Here is a 17,583-nt window from a genome sequence, read left to right as displayed (position 1 = left end):
AGCTAAGACCTTCCCCACTGGAAGAGTCTTCTCAGCATTTCCCTTGATTCCCCTTCCCCCCAGCCCTAAGGGGACTCAAAGAGTATCTCTCATTTTTAGCAGCACCTTCCAACATTCAGCTAGCTGTTCCCCTTCAGCAAGTGGTCTCCTAGACCCTGCAACCCACCGGCCCACCTGGTTGTCCTCTACCCTCAGGAGACCCTTCTACACCTGGCTCCCATGCGCTGGGCACATGGAAGTGCACCCTCCCACCTACCTATGCCAGTGCTATCCACTCCCATCCCCACCAGCTTTTGTGGAAAGAAACAGCAACCAAGGAACAGGGAAGCCAGGCAGACTCAGGTGACCTGTGCTCAGGCCGCAGAAGTGGGGCAGAGTCTTCTGTTAAAGGAGACAGGTATTACGGAGCTGGCTACAATGCCAGATTCGTCAGGCTCGTTTATCACCTCATCTAATTTCAGCGAGGAAGCAGAGCACTGCCAAAGAGAAGGGTGCCTGAGAAGGGAGGAGGTAGTAACGGCACATATCACCAGCTCCTTCCCTGCCAGGGTCTGCTTTGTAAGTCTCCCACCAAGATCAGCAGTAGGCTGGAGCACAAGAGGACCTTGTGACCACAGGCAGAGGTTGCATGTGCCACGTACCCCTTCTAGCCACAAACAAGAGCAGCGAGCCACGATGGAGCCAGCCTGATCACAGAGCGGGACAGCTCAGGACAACTGCCTGCTGGAGCCACAAAACTGTCTCAGCATCTCTGGTCTAGCAGGGATAGACCTGATGAGTATAGCAGGCAGCCACAGCTCCACGTCATATTCTCTCCCAGAGCTTCTCAGTCACACCATCCCCTTGGGAGTCTGGTTCACCGATACGAAATTCCACACCTCCACCTCACCTCCTTGCCACCACATCCTTAGCTACACCCCTTAATGCTTTCCATCAGTAGTGATATTATTCACATTGCAGCATCCAGCTGTCTTCGTCTCCCCCAACCCTCCTCCAGCTTTTCTCTTCCAAGCTCTTGCAAAGACCCTCAGGCACTATTTTCTAAAGAAACGATCTTGCACAGCCCCCCTGCCACTCCAAGTCCTGCCCTTTGCATCTCCCAGCAGATCTAGGTCTGGCTCGCACAGATTCACTTCCTTCGCCTGGGGAGACGATTTGCCCTGGGAGAGGTGAGCACGAGCTCCAAACCTCTGCAAGGGACACCGTTTAGGCAATGTCCTGCTTCCTCTGCAATCAATACCAAAACTTCCCTGACACCAGATGGGCCAACACCTGGCACTGTGCCAAAGCACGACTCCCCCCTGCCAGACATTTAATTCATTACATTTCTGCTCCTCCTTCATTCAGAAGAGCTGGTCTCAGCTATCGCACTACAAGGTTCCCTACCCTGTATTTGCCACTATGAGCTGTTTAAAGCAACTGTGACAGCTCAGAAAAAGGGTGACCCTCACTGTTTTTAGTACACATAACCTGACCATAAGGTCTTTATGGGATTAAACTAGAAGATCATGTTAACCAGCGATTGAATTACTGATAACTAGAAGGCACTGTAATAAAGACAAGAACACTCCTGGGCTCCCACCGCCAGACCGCAGCCGGACAGCACCATTCACACTAAAGCACCTGCCAGCTTGGAGAACTGCAAGGTGCACTCTACTCGCTGCTTAAAATGCAGCCAGGTCTGAGGTGGCATCTGCTCGCCGTTTTGCAGTATAGAGCAGTGAGGCTTACTGCAAAAAGGCATACTCCATCCGATTGAAACTGCAGGGGGATTTCAAAGAGGCAAAATGCAATTACTCGTGCTGGAATTGAGCCAGTTGGGGCTAATATCCTAATCTTCCAGAAGAGCTAGGAGAAGTTACTATCTGCGACTCCAAGACTAGTCCACATACACAAAAGGGATCATAGTTAAAAGAGAGACCCAGGGTAGCAAAGGGTCTCATTATGCTTGGAATTTGCTTCAGGTAGACACTGGGCACCAAGTGCTACAGCTCTTCCCAAATAGCCCCGTGCCTTTTTCCTGCTCCGTACATGAACTGCAATAAGGCTAGAATAAGCCACCCTCACCCCAACACAGAGTCGGGCAGGGATAGCTGCACCAGAATAACACTATGCACAGAGAAACCCTCTTTGTCACAGGTCAGCCTTTGCCAGCAACGTCTCGGTCGAGACGGCTTGTCCCAAGATAGATCACCTAACGTGTCAGCGTACACTAAACCAGGGCGTAAACACGAGGCATCCCAGGAGCTGAGCTCAGGCAGGGGGCTGCTCAGCGCTAAGCTTCTTATGCAGACAGTCTTTACCAGGTGCTTCATTTCATTAATGCTTGGGTTGAAGATGGTATTAAGAACTGCAGATTTGCTGTCAGTCTGGATGAAGAGGCAGATTTCCGTAAGGCTGAGAGATACTGAGATCTCTCTGGCCAGAGGCAAGTAATTCATCACAGAAGGAAGTGAATCCCACTATCAGAGAAGAGTTGGGAACAGAAGATATTTTATCCCATTAGCTGGTCAGAAAACTTACTTTTCTTTGAATACAGTCCTTCTAACTTGTCTGTCCTGCTATCCCTCATCCTAGCTCTCCTAGAAATCCTTTCTGCTAATTACTATGAATAATTAAAAGATTACAATCCCCCCCCTCCAAGTGCCACATGCCATCCTAGTGAATCACCAACCTAGAAGACTAGATTTGATAGCTCCCAGCGCAGTCATGCCTTGGTCTTCAAAGGCACAACCTTGGAGCTAAAAGAGCAGATCCCGGCTGTAATGAAGCGAGCTTCACGCCAGCCCGCCATCACGCTGGAAGACGTGGTGATGCACGCCAATCCTTGGAGGCTCAGCTGTTGGGCGAGGGAGGAGAGGGACTAAGTGCCTTCACTCACCAGACGTTCACAAGTCTTGCATCAGTTTTTGGGAGCCTGCACTTCCCAGCAATTAACGATCAGGCTGACTCAACCTAGAGCCTTCACCGGACGGGGAGCACGTGGGCCACTGTGTTCTGACTGAGCCAAAGGAGAACACTGAGAGGTGCAAACCAGGGAGCACTCCAGGATGGATATGCCACCATATAACTCTTTCACTAAAAATCAGGGACTCAAAGGGACCTACAGCCTTAATGACTCCCATCTTCTAGCCCTAAGGCCAGAAGAGATGTTGCATCTGTTGCCCAGGAAATCCAGTGTGACAGTAGGAAACATGGGGGATTGGAAGCCTCCAGGCAAAACAAGATAGGGAAGGGGGGAAGAAGGGAAAGGAGGACAAGAAGGGCCAGATGCAAGTCCTTGCAGGTCCACTCTTATCTTCAGGGTTGATATGTGGCTCAGGCCAATTTGATACCAAACATGAAACAAAGCAGCCAAACGCAAACTACAACCTGAGAAGCTTCTGGGTTCCCTGGAAGCCTGAAGGCAGTGGGATACAGAAGTAACAGCTTCACAGCTCCACTGACTTGCCTCTTGGCTGAGGTATGAGTCACACGCTGCTTCTTTCCATAAGGATATGGCACCCACATTCCCACCAGACCTAATCCATCTCTTCTAGATGCAGCTCCACTGGGTCGCAGCTGTGCATGGGTTAGCACACATGCAAGCGTGCACTTCTACGCACACTCAGACAGAATGAGACAAATCTCAGGGTCCTTCCACAGGCTGGCACTCACTGATGTCAATACAGATTTACTGTTCCGTAGCATAAATCAGCAAAAGCACATTATTCAGGAGAATCAGAGCCCCAGGCTGAGCTGTGCTCTGCCAGCGGGGGTTTGTTCTCACTTTCTAATGGACTAACAGGTGGCCCTAGACGCTCCATGTTTTCCAGAAATATTTTTAAAGGATGTTCGAGTGCACTTAAAAAAAAAAAAAGAGAGCACCAGCTGCAGATTGTTATTACTTTTTATCTCTTGCAGCCTCAAAGTCACACAAAGGCAGAGGATTCTCCCCACACAGACTTCAGAAGGACATTAAAAAAAAAGAGAGATGACTAATGCAGTTTTGAAATCGCAAGAGGTCTGGCCTATCTGCAACAAGACCACCAATTCCAGGCCCAATATCTTTACACCAAACACAGAAAGAAGCCAGCACAGGTCTCTCTTCATAGCAGGGAATTTCCTCTCTCCAGTAGTATAACCACCCTGTTTCATGCCTTGATTGATACAAGGTCTGAAATCTGTGCCTGGGACAGAGCTACCAACTATGCCGGGATAAACTTCACTGTTGTTCCGAGAGAAATCCCACGTAAGGAAAACTTATACCATAAACTTTTTTTTTTCTTAAACAGCAGCTGTTTGAAAGCGTTTAATGGATTTATACGTTGAAAATTACCTAACAGATGTCATCACACAGTTCCACAAGGTATCACATGGCATCTATCACACATGCAGCACGTAAGATCCGGTGGTTGTAGGCACCTCTCATGCACAGGCTTTGCAAGACAGGAGAAGGCTGCCCAATTTAGGGATGCTATTACAATATCCTTTATTGTAAAATGACACACAGCAGGTTTCTAATTAAATTTTAAGTAGAAATGGGCTCCCAGCTCTTGAATAATTCAAACTGTTCTATTAACCAAGGTTCTGAAATGCCACCGAGACATGAGCTCTGGACACAGCAACGGCCAGGGGAAAAAAAAAAGCGCTTGGAAGCACAGAAGTGGTTAGCTGGGCACTGGATAGGGCAGGGTACGCATAAAGGACAGCTGAAAGAGCACATCTGTTCATGAAGGAAAGCACTGCAGGCAAGAACGGAAGGAGAGAGGAGCACGTTCTGCATATAAATGGGGCGAGGCACGTGCAAGAGGCGAGGCTGGGTTTGGTACCCAGTGCATCTCGCTCTCAATGCACAAGCACATGCTGTTCTCCAAGTCACGTCCAGATCTGTGAGTACACGCAGGTGCCTGCTGGCACACAAATAAAAGCGCCGCTGAGCACTCTGCCAGCGCACGAGAGCGGCTAAGGCAGAGCATGTCCCAAGGATGCGCTGGTAGGAAGAGGCACCATCCACCCCCAGCACCTCCACAGCTTCCCCACGGCCAGGCCTGCAAGTGCCCCGGGGGCCACAGGAGCCGCAGGGCAGCACGAGCACGGCCAGATGAGTTCAGCAGCGATGTTAGTGAGCAAAGGGCAGTGGAGACCTCAGCTGGGATGGCCCTTGCCCCGCACAGCGTGCGCTGTAGCCCAGAGGGCAGCCCGAGCCATAGCACTGCGGCAGCCCTCAGCCCTCTGTGAGCACAGGTCTTGTTTTAAGGTCACAGAAATAGGAGTGAAGATAAAACAAGACTTGTGCTTTCTAATTGCAGACCTCAGTCAGACCTGCTGAGAGGGAGGCAACGATACCGGATAAGGGAGGAGGGAAAAGGCTGAAGCCTGGCTCCTGGGTTACACTTAATACATGCCCCACATGACACTTAAGAGCAGGAGCATGTGAAATAATCTCCTAAGCTACTGGAAACCCTGCAACGCTCCTCCTCCTTCCCCCCATCCCTCTCTCTGAGAGCATATCGAAGCCAATGAGGGGCTCAGGGGAGACCACTGAGGGGACTCGATGGTCTCAGAAAACACTCCACAGAGGAAAGCAAGCTCAAATGCTAACGAAACTCAATTTGGCCATGACTCCCCAGGAAGCAGGCAGGACAGGGTAGGCAACAGGACAGCTGCCCAAGGGAGAAAATCTGCTGTCTTCTCTTGGGCGAAATCTCCACTGAAGTCACAGAGTGAGGAATCCAGAATTTGGCCCAGGGAACCCAGCTTTCACTCAAACCCCAAGGTGGCCTTGATCTCTGAGCTGGAGTCTTGAGACCTTTAGGTTGTGCTTCAGTGACAGCCACAGACAGAAGGGAGAGAAAATAGAGCATAAAAGGGGGAAGGAAAGAGAGAAAGAAGGGCATGAGGCAATGGGAAACTAGGTGGAGGCAATACTTTTCCCAGCTCATAGCAGCTCAGGAATAAAGGCTCAGATGTAACTTGCTTTCTAAAGCCTGTGCTTGCTCAGGGTTCACTGGGGACACATCAGGCACTGAGGTGAGAAACCAGAGCTGACGTTTAATCTCAGGCCCTCTTAGCGAGAGTTCTGTCAAAGCAGGAAGACAGATCCCTGCATCCTTCCACCTCCCCAGAGTCCCTGCAGAGCGGGGAGGAAGAATGGGGTAAAAATAACCTACCTGTTGCCGGTCCCAGGTCCAGGCTGGAGTCGTTGAGCTCTCCCCCATCTTCCCAGAAGTACTGCGGGGGCTGTAAGATCTTGGACTCCTCATTCTCCTCGCTGGCAAAGCCCGATCCCGGGGCAGCATGGAGAGAGCCAGGGGCAAGATCAGGCTCTGCAGCCTCCGGGCTGGTTTGCTCGTGGGAATTCATGGCCTCCAGGTGCGACATCATGGCAAACTCCAGCAGGGAAGTTGACGTGAGGCCATCGGCGGTTGGCTCCTCCGAGGAAGCAAGGCAAAGACACAAGGTCCCTGTATAATGACAGTAAACCCGTATCAGAGATAGGACTGACACCCACTGGGCTTGTCTTCTCCTTACAGCCTGCTCCTGCCCAACCAACCTGCTGTGCACGCCTGCCTCGGGGGCAACCTGCCCCTCAGACCGGCTGTGCTCTCAGCTGATGAGGAAAATCAGGGTATTTTGGGAAACACCCACAACCATGCAGAGGAGCACTCACACCCAGGAGGAGCTGGTGGCAAGCAGCCACCCAGCCTGGGGCACCTCACTTCAATGGGGCAGTGATGGTTCACCCTCGCCGAGGTTTTTTGCCTCTTGGAAAGGATGGGGTGCCTTGTTAATCACCCACCCTCGAGAGGAGGTGGAATGCCTCACACTTAAGCCATGAAATTTTGGCCCTGTGAAGTCAATGGCAGTTTCCTATCCGACTGTCACCCAGGCTCCTGATCTGCAGCCATATTATATGCAGGGGGACAGATTTAAACCAAAATTATTTACATCACCAATATTAATCATGTTTTAAATCAGCAGACTGGAAATCTATTTTTAAGTCATTGATTTGAAGTTCATTTTGCATTCACATTTTTCGTTTTCATAAGGAAGGGCTGACTGTCACAGGTAAGAATTAAAATGTACCAACAGCAAACATGGACCTAACGCTAAGCAGGGAGGCAGGTTGCATTTTATACTTTTCTTTCAACAATTACATCCTTGTTATTCCCATTTTATCTATTAGAAGGTTTGACTGACACTTCTTGATTCCTAGATGAGACTTTTAATTGTGATTTGTGTCAAGGTATATTCACATGCATACTGAACTTCAATCAAAATGCAAGAAAACAGCACCTGGAACTTGGCTTTATTCAACCGATAAATACCATGATAAATATGGAGACATAAGGAAAAAAATGAGATTACCAAAACATGTTTTACATTTAAAACAGTTTTGTTAAGCAAGCAAAGTAACTAATTTGGGTGAACTGAACCAACTGCTTCCTAGCCCTCTGTTCTTCAGCACATTAAAACTAGAAGATCTCATCTTCACAGCTGATTTTTATTCATAGATTAGAAGAAAACAGGACAAGTTTTCCCGCTTTCTCAGCTCATACTCAGTTTCTCAGTTCTTAATGAACTAGTCACTGAACTGAACTAATTGAATAAGCTGAAATGAAGACTAATTTGGTATTTTTCTTTGATAACTTATTTTCTAGACAAGAGAAATGCAGCAGATCTAATCCATCTGGACTCCAGTAAAATACCTGACACAGTGCCTCATGCAGAATTACAAGAGAGGCAAGAAAAGACACCGATTCGCAGGAAAACTGTAAGGCAATTGTAAGGCACTGGCTATATGAAAAATGACAGAGGCTTGCGCTGGAGGGAGGCTATTAGTGGAATTCCTCAAGGTCTGTCCTTGGATGTGCTGTTCTTTAACATCTTCCTAAGTGACCTTGGAACAAAAAATTAGGAACATGATAACGAAATTAGCCAAGGACACAAAGCAAGGAGACATCCTCACTGCACAGAAAGACTGTAGGTACAACTAGGTGATTTTGAGAATGGAAATAACAGAAAGATTATGAAAAGAAATAGTACAAAGTGATAAGTCACCACCTTGAGAACTAGCACCAAACATTTCTGATATAAGACAGGAAACCATCCATTAGAAATGTCTTAAGAGGAGAAACTCCTGTATTAGAAACGGCTCTGAGATATCACTGGAGTGCAGATGTGAAAATGCTTGCACAGTCCTGAAGTATTAGAAATAGAGAGATTTTACAAAGCACTGCTGAGACATCACCTGGATGCTGCACGCAGACCTGCATACACGTGGCCTGAAACGATTTAAGCAGAGCTGAACTGCCTTCAGGCAAGGGCACAGACTAGGCAACCTCCCGAGGTTCCTTCCCACCACGATGTCCTACGACTCCGTGTCCCAGAAGGACAAATTCAAATCAGGGCAAGTGCCAAGATGAGCTGTGGGGCAACGGCAGATGGGTTGGCCCTGGTGCTTTCACTGCAAATATTGACTTGTTAGCACAAAAAGTTTGGGAGTTGCTGCTCACTTGCAAGGCTGATTACCAAACCTGTCCTGGGAACGCTGGAAGCCAGAAACGCATTTCTCAAGCCTTCTGCCCGCTCTGACCCCCTCCACCTTCCTCCACTATTCTCTGAACTGAGCAAAATCCAATATTGGTTACTCTTTCCCATATACGCTTGGGCCAGGCTTCAGCACTTCTCAATCTCATTTATTTTGTTCTATTGATCCAAGGCAAGATCGGCTGAGGCCAGCGCAGCAACAAAAAGGGAACAGCAACAAAGGCAGAGTTATCAAAAGGGAAGGAAGCTACTGCAGCATCACGGAGCCAACCAAAGCACCTCTGGGCATCCCTGGGGACGAGCCGGCTCCCTGTCAGCTGTGCACGCACAGTGAAGCCCGCGGCTGGAAATGAGAATTTGCACGTCTCTTGTGCAGGAGCATGGATCCGGAGAGACCTGGCCAGGCCAGCCCCCGTGCCGATTCAGTGGTGCTCACCAGGCTCCAACGTGATGGTGCCTAGACTGGGCTTCCCCCCAGGCTGACACGAGACACCTGCATCAGTAATGGAGAGCACTGCCAAGCCCCGTGCAGCCCAGTGGAGAGAGCACTTGTCTTGAGGAGCTTACAGCTTAAGCAAACATGACAGAGAGCAGCAAGGGGGAGAAAGGGAACATTATTCTCAAAGTTATCCAGAAAAGGGGAGCAGAAGGATGGGGCGAGACCACGGCAGGTCCAAGGCCACATGGAAAATTTGGTGTAGTTGAGACTGCAACTGACTGCTTGGATCCTACGTCAGCTCTTTATCCACCCCAACACCTCAGTTTCCCCCAATTCCCATTAGCAGAGACGTGGCTGACGTGGCGTCTTGGCTTTCCAGCCACGCTACAATACACATCCTGGGTCTCCCAGCCAGCTAGGCAAAGCCTCAAACTGTAGCTCTGCGCCAGCTCCAAAGACTGGCCCAAGCCTCTTTGTTTCCACTGGCTACACCCCATTTGGGCTGCCTCCTGAGCTCAGCCACAGCCCGTCCCACCACCTCCACATCTCCTGGCAGGGCACCCACAGAGCTCATCCCATCCATGCAGGAAGCTCAGATCCCGAGAGTTTGTTTACCCTCATTTAACTCTGAAGTGTTTACACAGTTAAACCCCCTAAGCTGCATTATCTTGTTTACTGGGAAGCTCTGCTCTCCTCAGCCCAAGATAAAACTATACCACCTCATCCCTAAGAATGAGTCATTAATAGATGCAGCCTGAGCAAGCCAGGTTTCTCCTGGGGTGGATTTGGAGTAGGACAACATCTTGGGGGCCTGATCCACAGGCACAGGATGCAGAGGCTGGTCTGGGGGAACCCTCTGTGCCAGCAGCAGCCCGAATGCCACGGGGCTAACAGCACCATTGCACCAGTGTACAAACCAGTACCCCTCCGGACAGCATCCTGACACCACTTCACGCCTTTTGCGCCGGCAGCAAAACCCCAAAGGCTTGGGGTGCCAAACAGTGGACCCAAGATTTGCCGCCTTCCCCTTCTCTTCCAAGCATCTCATAAAGGAGCTCAACGCAGCTGTCAACTGCAAGGCAAAGAAAGAATCAAAGCACGAGCTGAGCTGGGAGGCAGGGGAGCACAACCAAGAGAGGAAATCTTACGCCCGAGACATCAGTGGCTGGCCATTTTCCTCCTAGGATGGGGAACGGGGATTAGACGACTTCTATCAGCCATCAGTCTCCCAATTTTGTATTCTAAAAGGCAGATCAAGTGGTAGGAATAAAGAAACACAAATGAATAAAGCCCTGCGACTGTAGATGGGAGGGAGCAGGGAACAGAGCCAGGGCTCGCCAGCTGCTTCAATGGGGCGTTTGTCTCTCATTTCTATTTTTGCAGCACCTCTGCGTAACCTGGAGGAGATGAGGCTCTGCATGCTAAAGAGGGCAGCCAGCCTTCGGGGAAACGGCAGGGCTGCGAGCACGGGAGGGAAAACCCTCCCCAGATCAGACAGAGGAGGGGCGAGAAAGGAGAGAAAGTGGGAGAGGTAGGTGGAGGGGGGAGAGGGAACAAAGGCGGAGAGAGAGCACCGAAACCAGCATGGGAGCTCCTGTGCTAGCTGCGAGCTCTCCAGCTGCTAGCACCCACAAAGGTGACACGCGGAGGTAATGCTGACTTGCAAAAGATGCTTCGACCTCTGCAAGGAGCAGAATGGGGCGATTTCAACAACAGGGAATAATACCGCAGTGTTACCTTTCCAAGGCCAGTGGAAAAGAGCCAGCCGGGAGGATACACAGATGAAATGAGTTTGCTAGTTGCTGACCCCACTGGCCCCTCGGAAAACAGCTCCAACTCAAAGCGGTGATGCTGGCTCTGTTCAGCTCAGCAGAGGATTCGATGCAACAGTCCCGGACAAGGCAGATGGGGGAGTCTCGCTCAGCAGCAGAACAAAAAAATCTGAGGAAAGAACATCTGCCATCTCTCTCCCAAACTGCTGTGAATAAGAGCAGTTTCACATTTCTAAGCAATTCTAAAAGAACCCCAAAGTATTTTCTACATTAGCCGACCAAGAACCACTTTATCCCTTTGCCACAAGGCAAGCCACCTCTCCACGGGACGGGGCAGCTGTTTAAAAGCTCCCAACTGGCCTACTGAATAGGACTAGAAGTGAAAGAGGAAATAAGTCATCTCTGTATCCAGCTGAAATGAGAGGAGGGATCTGGGGAGATGAAACGGAATCTGGCTGTGACTGTGTCAGCCTTTCAAATTTTCCTCGCTTTTTAATTAACAACAAGCACACCTCAATTTTCTCTCCAAGGACGCACACAAACATCCCTTAAGATGTCATCCCATCGGCTTGACCTATAGAGGGGTGTGCCCTTCGGTGTACCCAACTGAAGGTCGGTTTTACCTCTCCTTCCTGGGTGCTGTGGCTATACCGGGGGATACCCGGGCTATACCGCCGCCGGGGAGGCAGGACCAGCCTGCTGAAGGGAAGAGCACTCGCCCGGGGCACATGCTCTGCCTTACCTGTCCCTCACCACCAACCAGCAGAGCCTGTACACCACCACCCAAGCGCAGTTACACAATGGGTACCCGGGAAGGGGGGTCAGAGCATCTCAGTATTGCCAATGCAGCAGCCACAACAACGTCCATCTGGCCCTGCTACCGTTGACCTTCCTTTCAAGCCCACTCCAAACCCAGGAGTTACCCAATAATGTTATTTCCTAGGAAAGCTGGGTCAAGAATGGGTCATTTACTGATAATCGGTTAGGACAGAAACACAATGACCAGATGAGGGAAGCATCTGCCAGGGATATTCCCTCCCCCAGACCACCGTGCCTGGAAAAGCCGGGAAGCAAGGTCCAAGGGCAGAGGGGGCCCAGGGCAGAACAGCCAACGGCACAAACCCCTTCCATAACGTAACAAAACACAGAGTAATTTAAATAATTAAAAAGGATCCCAACCACAGACAGCGGAGGAAGAAAATAAAATGTTGTTCAGCTGAGGGATGTCCAAGCTGATTCCCCCACGCTCACCTGGAGTCTCTGCACCCCAGACCCTCAATAGCTTGCACAGGGAAGCATACGGGATGACCACGTATCAGACCAAGTCCTTTTGGTGCTAACTCAGAGTTACGGACCATACTCATGCTGGGATGCTCCACCTAAGAGACCTCTCCCAGTCCAGCTCCCACACGGCCTTATTGCTGCTCTCCCACGCTGCACTAGACCACTTACAAATCCAGCCAGGTCCCTAATCTCTGAGATCATTTCCAATTAGGGATCCAGAAAACAAGATCAGACTGCCATCCTCCTGTGGTACTGCCAGCAACCAGGTCCCTACCCACGCGTCCCTCTAAAACCATCCACCTTCCCATGGCCCCAGAACATTTTACAAAGCAATGGGAAAAGTACTCAGGGCTGTGAGGAGCACATACGCTTACCAATCTGCACCAACAAGAGGGACAAGGCACAACTGAAGAAGCCCTTGCAATGGGACAACTCTTTAGAGGGAGATGCTAGAGCGCACAGTAGCTGTGCCAGCATCTTTGAGCTTTTACAAATCTTTACAGCTAGCATAATCAGCGAGCTCAAACACCAGGCTACAGGCTGTGCACGTCTGCACGTACTGAGTGGGCGCTACCTTGCAAAGGACTGCCATTTGCTCCCTTGGCATTTCAGCAGAGAACATCTACAGCACGCAGACCCAGGTATACCCACAGGAAATGGCAAGCTGCTGCCAGAAGATGCACCTGCTTTTGCAGATAACTGCAGATGTGCCCTTTGCCAGCAGATGTGCACCAGGGGCCTGACCCCCAGGGGTGCCGGGCATCCTCAGCCCAGCGCCGAGAAGAGTCAGGTCTCCTGTCCTTACGGTCAGTAACATTAGGACTGCTCTAAGCACCACCACACATCTCCACAGGACAGGCTCCATGCAAGCACGTCACGGCAACTCAGACAAGCCTGTCTGTCCTTCCCCGTTTGCTCAACCATTCATGCCGGGAGTCACAAGCTTGCTTGGTTTCAGTCTCCCAGACTGTTTGCCTTCGCTCCCTCCCCAGATCGTCTCGTAGCCTTCACACCTCCCTCCTCTGCTGCTGCAACGTCTGCTCTCCTCCGCGCTTCTCGCTATCGACAGTGGCAGTTCCCAGCTTGGGGCGGGGGGAGATGCAGCCCCTGGGGAAACAGCATTGGGTAGACAGTTGTATACAGCAGAAGTGAATTTTCTTTCCTCAGTTACCTTTCATAGGCCTCCTCAAAGCAGTCCACAGGCCCCTGGGGGTTAACAGACCACAGGATGAAAGCCACTGATCTAAGAGAAAAGCCACAGCCCGCAGATTCCTTTGCCCTCTCGCAGGCTCAAAGCATTTCATCTGTCTGCTAAAAATCACCTGGCCAGGCCTGTGCTTCCTCTTCTCGCTCTGTCCCAACCTGGGCCACGTACCCCACGGCACTCGGTCTGATTTCCAGCACACCAAATAAAGGCTCGTGGCTGCTTCGTCTTCAAAGCCTCCCTGTCCGGGCAGAGCAAACACTACTGCAGATGCAGGAGGGACTTCCCTCGAGACACAGTCACTGGTCAAAATACAATAGAAGCCTTTTACACCCCAAAAGGTCTTTAAAACTGTGCACAAAATGGTTACACTCTGCTCTGTGACGACCACCCTGCCACAGGCTGGCATGCCACGCAGCCCTCTCACCCCCGAGAGGCTCCACTCTCCAAACCACCTCGTGCATCCTAGGCAAAAAAGCTCATGCAAAGGTTTGGTAGTCCCAGGGCACGTGTACGGGTCCTGACTACCTTCACAACACATCAGGCAGGATAGAGAGAGCAGAGAGTGGTTGCAGTTGTCATATAGAGGGAGGGCTGCAAAGCTGTCTTCCCAACAGTCAAAATTTATCCCCAAAACAAGAATGTACACCCAAACGCTGGTAACCACAGTGGGGCTTAGCCAGGCACAGGGACGGCGGGGGACTGATCCGAGCCCCAGCAGGGCGTACCTTCCTTGCCAGCATCCCTGGCCCTCTGAACAAACCAACGCACGCGTTTGCTTTGCCTCCGTGCGGGCTGCGCTCGTGTGGCTGACAAATAGCCTCTCTCCATTCTTTTGGGATTACGTGTTTCAATAGCCAGCAAGAACTGGAAGCAAGTTCACCCGACCGCCAGCTGCGAGCCGTGATGCACCTTCCCCGCAGCCCCTCTCCCCCGGCCCTGCAGCCAGGCTGCCATGGCTGCTGCTGCTCACCCAGGTACCCACAAAATGCCGGAGCTTCTTCCCACGCTGAGCGAGTGGAAAAAACTTTTGTGCGCTCTGATCTGCAGCTCGTCGCCGGCAGCTTCCCCTTGAGGGCTTAATGTAGTTATTTCTACCCCCGATGCCTATAATTAAATGAACATTTCCTTATGGCACTGAAGAGGCCACGGAAAAACTGACTACAGGGAATTTTAATCCATTCTGATTTATACTCCCTCAGCTTGGGCTCATTCACACAATGCTAACAAGGAATCTTCTAAGCAGGCAGAGGGAAAAAAAAACCAAACTTAAACAGCCCCCATGCAGACAAGCACCTGGGGAGACAACAAGAGACCAATTCCCTCCCTTCTCCCTCTGCTTTTAACCACATCATTTTCCTACTCGCAAAAGCAAAGGGGTTCAGCTACCCTAGAGTCTGGAGAGATGTTTCCACGCTCTGCGGGCAGACCTGTGCTGCCCACCGGTCTGCTGGGACCCCTATGAGGCGCAGGTCCCGTTTCAGCCCATCCCGCAGGTCTGCGGAGGCTCCTGATGCTGGGAGGCACGCTGCAGGAAGCATGCCTTTCCCCCAGCATTAAGGGATCTTCCTCCTGCAGGAAGCATGCCTTTCCCCCAGCGTTGAGGAATCTTGCTCAGCCCCTCCAGCTCTTTCTCAGGTTTTAACCGTTCCTGTCCTGCGGGACTGGAGAAGCAAGGCTGGAGTGCACTGAATTATTCCAGACTGGAATAGCTGAGCAAACCACAACGAGGCTTGATTTATAAATTCCCAGCAGTCTGCATCTCCAGTTCTGACCTCCCATCTAGGTAGGAGTCCAGGTGTCCAGAGATGCCTGGCCAACGGAGTCCAGCCCCCAGAGCTGCCACAACCCACCAGGATTAACAGTTTCACTAGATTAGGAACTGAGCTGTCTCGCGGAGCTGCCGCTTGCCTCCCACCCCTGCGCCTCTCCCTGCTAGGACAGCAGAGAGGATCACAGGGAAAGCCAAGGACCCAAATCCTCCATCTCATCACCAGCTGGACAGCAACACTAGAAAGTTTCCAGCAGCCTCAGCAGAATAGGAAACACACCCTCCCCTCGGCACAGCAGTATCAGCTGTGGTCCTTTCGGCCGCCAGATTTTAAAAACACCACGAGGTCCGTCTCCTTACTCCGCAGAGCAAATGTAGCTTCCAAGCGATGGAAGCTACCCAACCCTTGCCGGCAGATCGGCAGGGTGGGAATATGGCAGTTCCCCTCCATGCACCTTGCCCTCCTCTGTGGGGGAGGCAGAGGTCTGGCTGAATTTGGGGACGCAGGTCTCCTGCTGAGACGCGGCTAAAGGACCTTTGCCAACCGTGCCCGAGGCTTTCCCTAATGTGCACAACCTGCCTGGAGGAAGCCACAAAATTGGCTCCCTGCTCGGCTCTGGAAAGGCTTATTGCTTCTGTGCCACAGAGTATTGGCACAAAACCCCAACAGGTTTTCTGATCCATTTTGCTCTTTAAGCTCACTATTGTTTGCAAACCTAAAAGGCTTCATCCCTTCTCTTTAGGGAGCCCCAGACAACAGGGGCAAGGGACTGTACATACAGCTCACGGCCAGGGCGGCTCCACAGATGACACATTCCCCCATGAACATTTTTGGGAGATTGGGGTAATAAGAGAGACATGCCAGGGGGCTGGATGTCACCGTATCACAGCTCGGTCGTGCTGGAAGACAGCGACTGGTTGGGAAATCAGCCCTTCCCTCCCTGCCAGAATGACTCAAGACAAAGACTCCCCCACTCTTTAAAAAACGTCCCCGTTCAAAACTCCTGTTCCACACTAAGCAGATTTCTGGACAAAAGGGATGGGGGAGGGAGGGAGAGGGCAATCTCAGCCTCACGGGTCTTTGGGGGGATCCCTTTGTTGGGAAATTTCCCCAGACTATTTAAAAATAGAAGCAGAGCCTTCGTAACTATTCCGAGTATAATTATTCCTGCAGTTAATTGCCTTTCTCTGGCACCCTACCTCCCCTCCAAATTTCAAGAGGAGGCTCTTGGGGGAACGCAGAGCAATTTGTGGCTCCCCCTTCCTTTGTGCCAGTTCCACGGTAGTTAGCAAAATTACCACGACGCCAGAAGAAGCCATCAATACAAGAGAAGGCGCTTTTGGGGCAGCCCTGGCATAACAGCCTCCACCCTGCCGGCCAGGGCACCGGCCGGCCGCTCCCCGCGCCGCAAGCGCCGTCGGTGCCGGCCACGGCGTGCGGGGTCCCCGCACCGCTGCGCGCCCCGCCTCGGGGGCGGGAGACCCGGGGTGAGCCCCCACGGGTGAAACCCGTGTGCATCCAGCCCCCCGCGCCGGCAGCCCGGGGGTCCCCTGCCACCCCTCGGGGCAGAGCCCGGTCGCTCCAGAGGGCTCTGATGCCCGGGTGGGGCGCGGTGCCCGGTACCCAGGGAGAGCGCCGGGGTGGGGGACGGGGACCCGACGCAGGTCCCGGTACCCGGGGGTCAACGGTGCTCGCGGGCGGGGGGAGACGAGGACCTGCCTCCCGCGAGGTCCCGGGGAACCGGACCCATCGCGGGCCGCGGTTCCCCGGGGTTGGGGGGCAGACCCGCCACCCCGCCGGGGGTCCCGGTGCTCGGGGCGCTCTGGTGCCCGGCGAGGGGACCGACACCCGCCCGCTGCCCAGCCCCGCCGCGGGGAGGGGGGGTCCCGGCGGCCAGCCCGCCCCAGCCCATAGGGATGGCGGCGACCCCCGCCCCACCGGCCTTCACTCACCGGCGGCCAGAAGCAGCAGCAACGCCGGAGCCCGGTGCAACGGCTGCATGGCGGCGGCCGCTGCCCTGCCGCGCCGCCTCTTCACGGGGAGCGGGGCCGCCCCGCCGCCCGCCGGGCTCTGCCCCTCGCCGCCGCCCGGCGCCGGCTCCTCCCGCCGCCGCTGCCCGCCGCTCCGGGGGCGGGGGAAGCGGCGGGGGGAGCGGCGGGAGGGGAGGGGGGGTCCTAACTGCCCGCCGGGTGCGCAGCCGGAGCGGCCGGGACGGAGGCGGGGCGCAGCCGGTGATTTGCACCTAATTTCTGGGTGCGGAGCTGCCGCCTCCCGGCGCGGCGCGGCGCGGCCCGGCCCGGCCGCCCCCGGCTGCTGGGCCCGGGCACGCCGCCGCCCCCGGGCGCCCCGCGGCGCCCACAACGAGTGCCGGCGGCGCGGCTGCATGCGCCGGCGGTGGGTGATCAGCCCCCGGTGGCGGGAAGGGGGGAAGCGGCAAACCCCGCCGGCGACGCCCCCCTCCGCCGGGCGAGGCGGGGACAGGAGGCGAGGTCCCGGCTGGAAGGCAGCTCCCTGTCAGCCGAGACATCGGGGCCCTGACAGGAACGGTCCCCAGACCCCTACCATCTGTCCTCTGGCCCT

General features: G+C 53.1%; 1 protein-coding gene across 1 annotated transcript in view; it reads right to left on the bottom strand.

The window, feature by feature from the left end:
- The window catches only part of PODXL2 (podocalyxin like 2), a 34,067-nt gene extending 16,734 nt beyond the window's left edge, over nt 1–17,333 (bottom strand). Inside the window, exons 1-2 of the mRNA XM_072875571.1 lie at nt 16,956–17,333; nt 6,153–6,446 (exon numbers count right to left, since the gene is read on the bottom strand). Coding sequence (XP_072731672.1) covers nt 6,153–6,446; nt 16,956–17,004 — 343 coding nt within the window. The 5' untranslated portion in view covers nt 17,005–17,333. The remainder of the gene's footprint in view (nt 1–6,152; nt 6,447–16,955) is intronic.
- Nucleotides 17,334–17,583: the final 250 nt, after the last annotated feature.

This window comes from Ciconia boyciana, chromosome 11 (assembly GCF_034638445.1).
Source record: "Ciconia boyciana chromosome 11, ASM3463844v1, whole genome shotgun sequence".
Classification (NCBI taxonomy): Eukaryota; Metazoa; Chordata; class Aves; order Ciconiiformes; family Ciconiidae; genus Ciconia; species Ciconia boyciana.
This window is presented reverse-complemented; position numbering and strand designations above follow the sequence as displayed.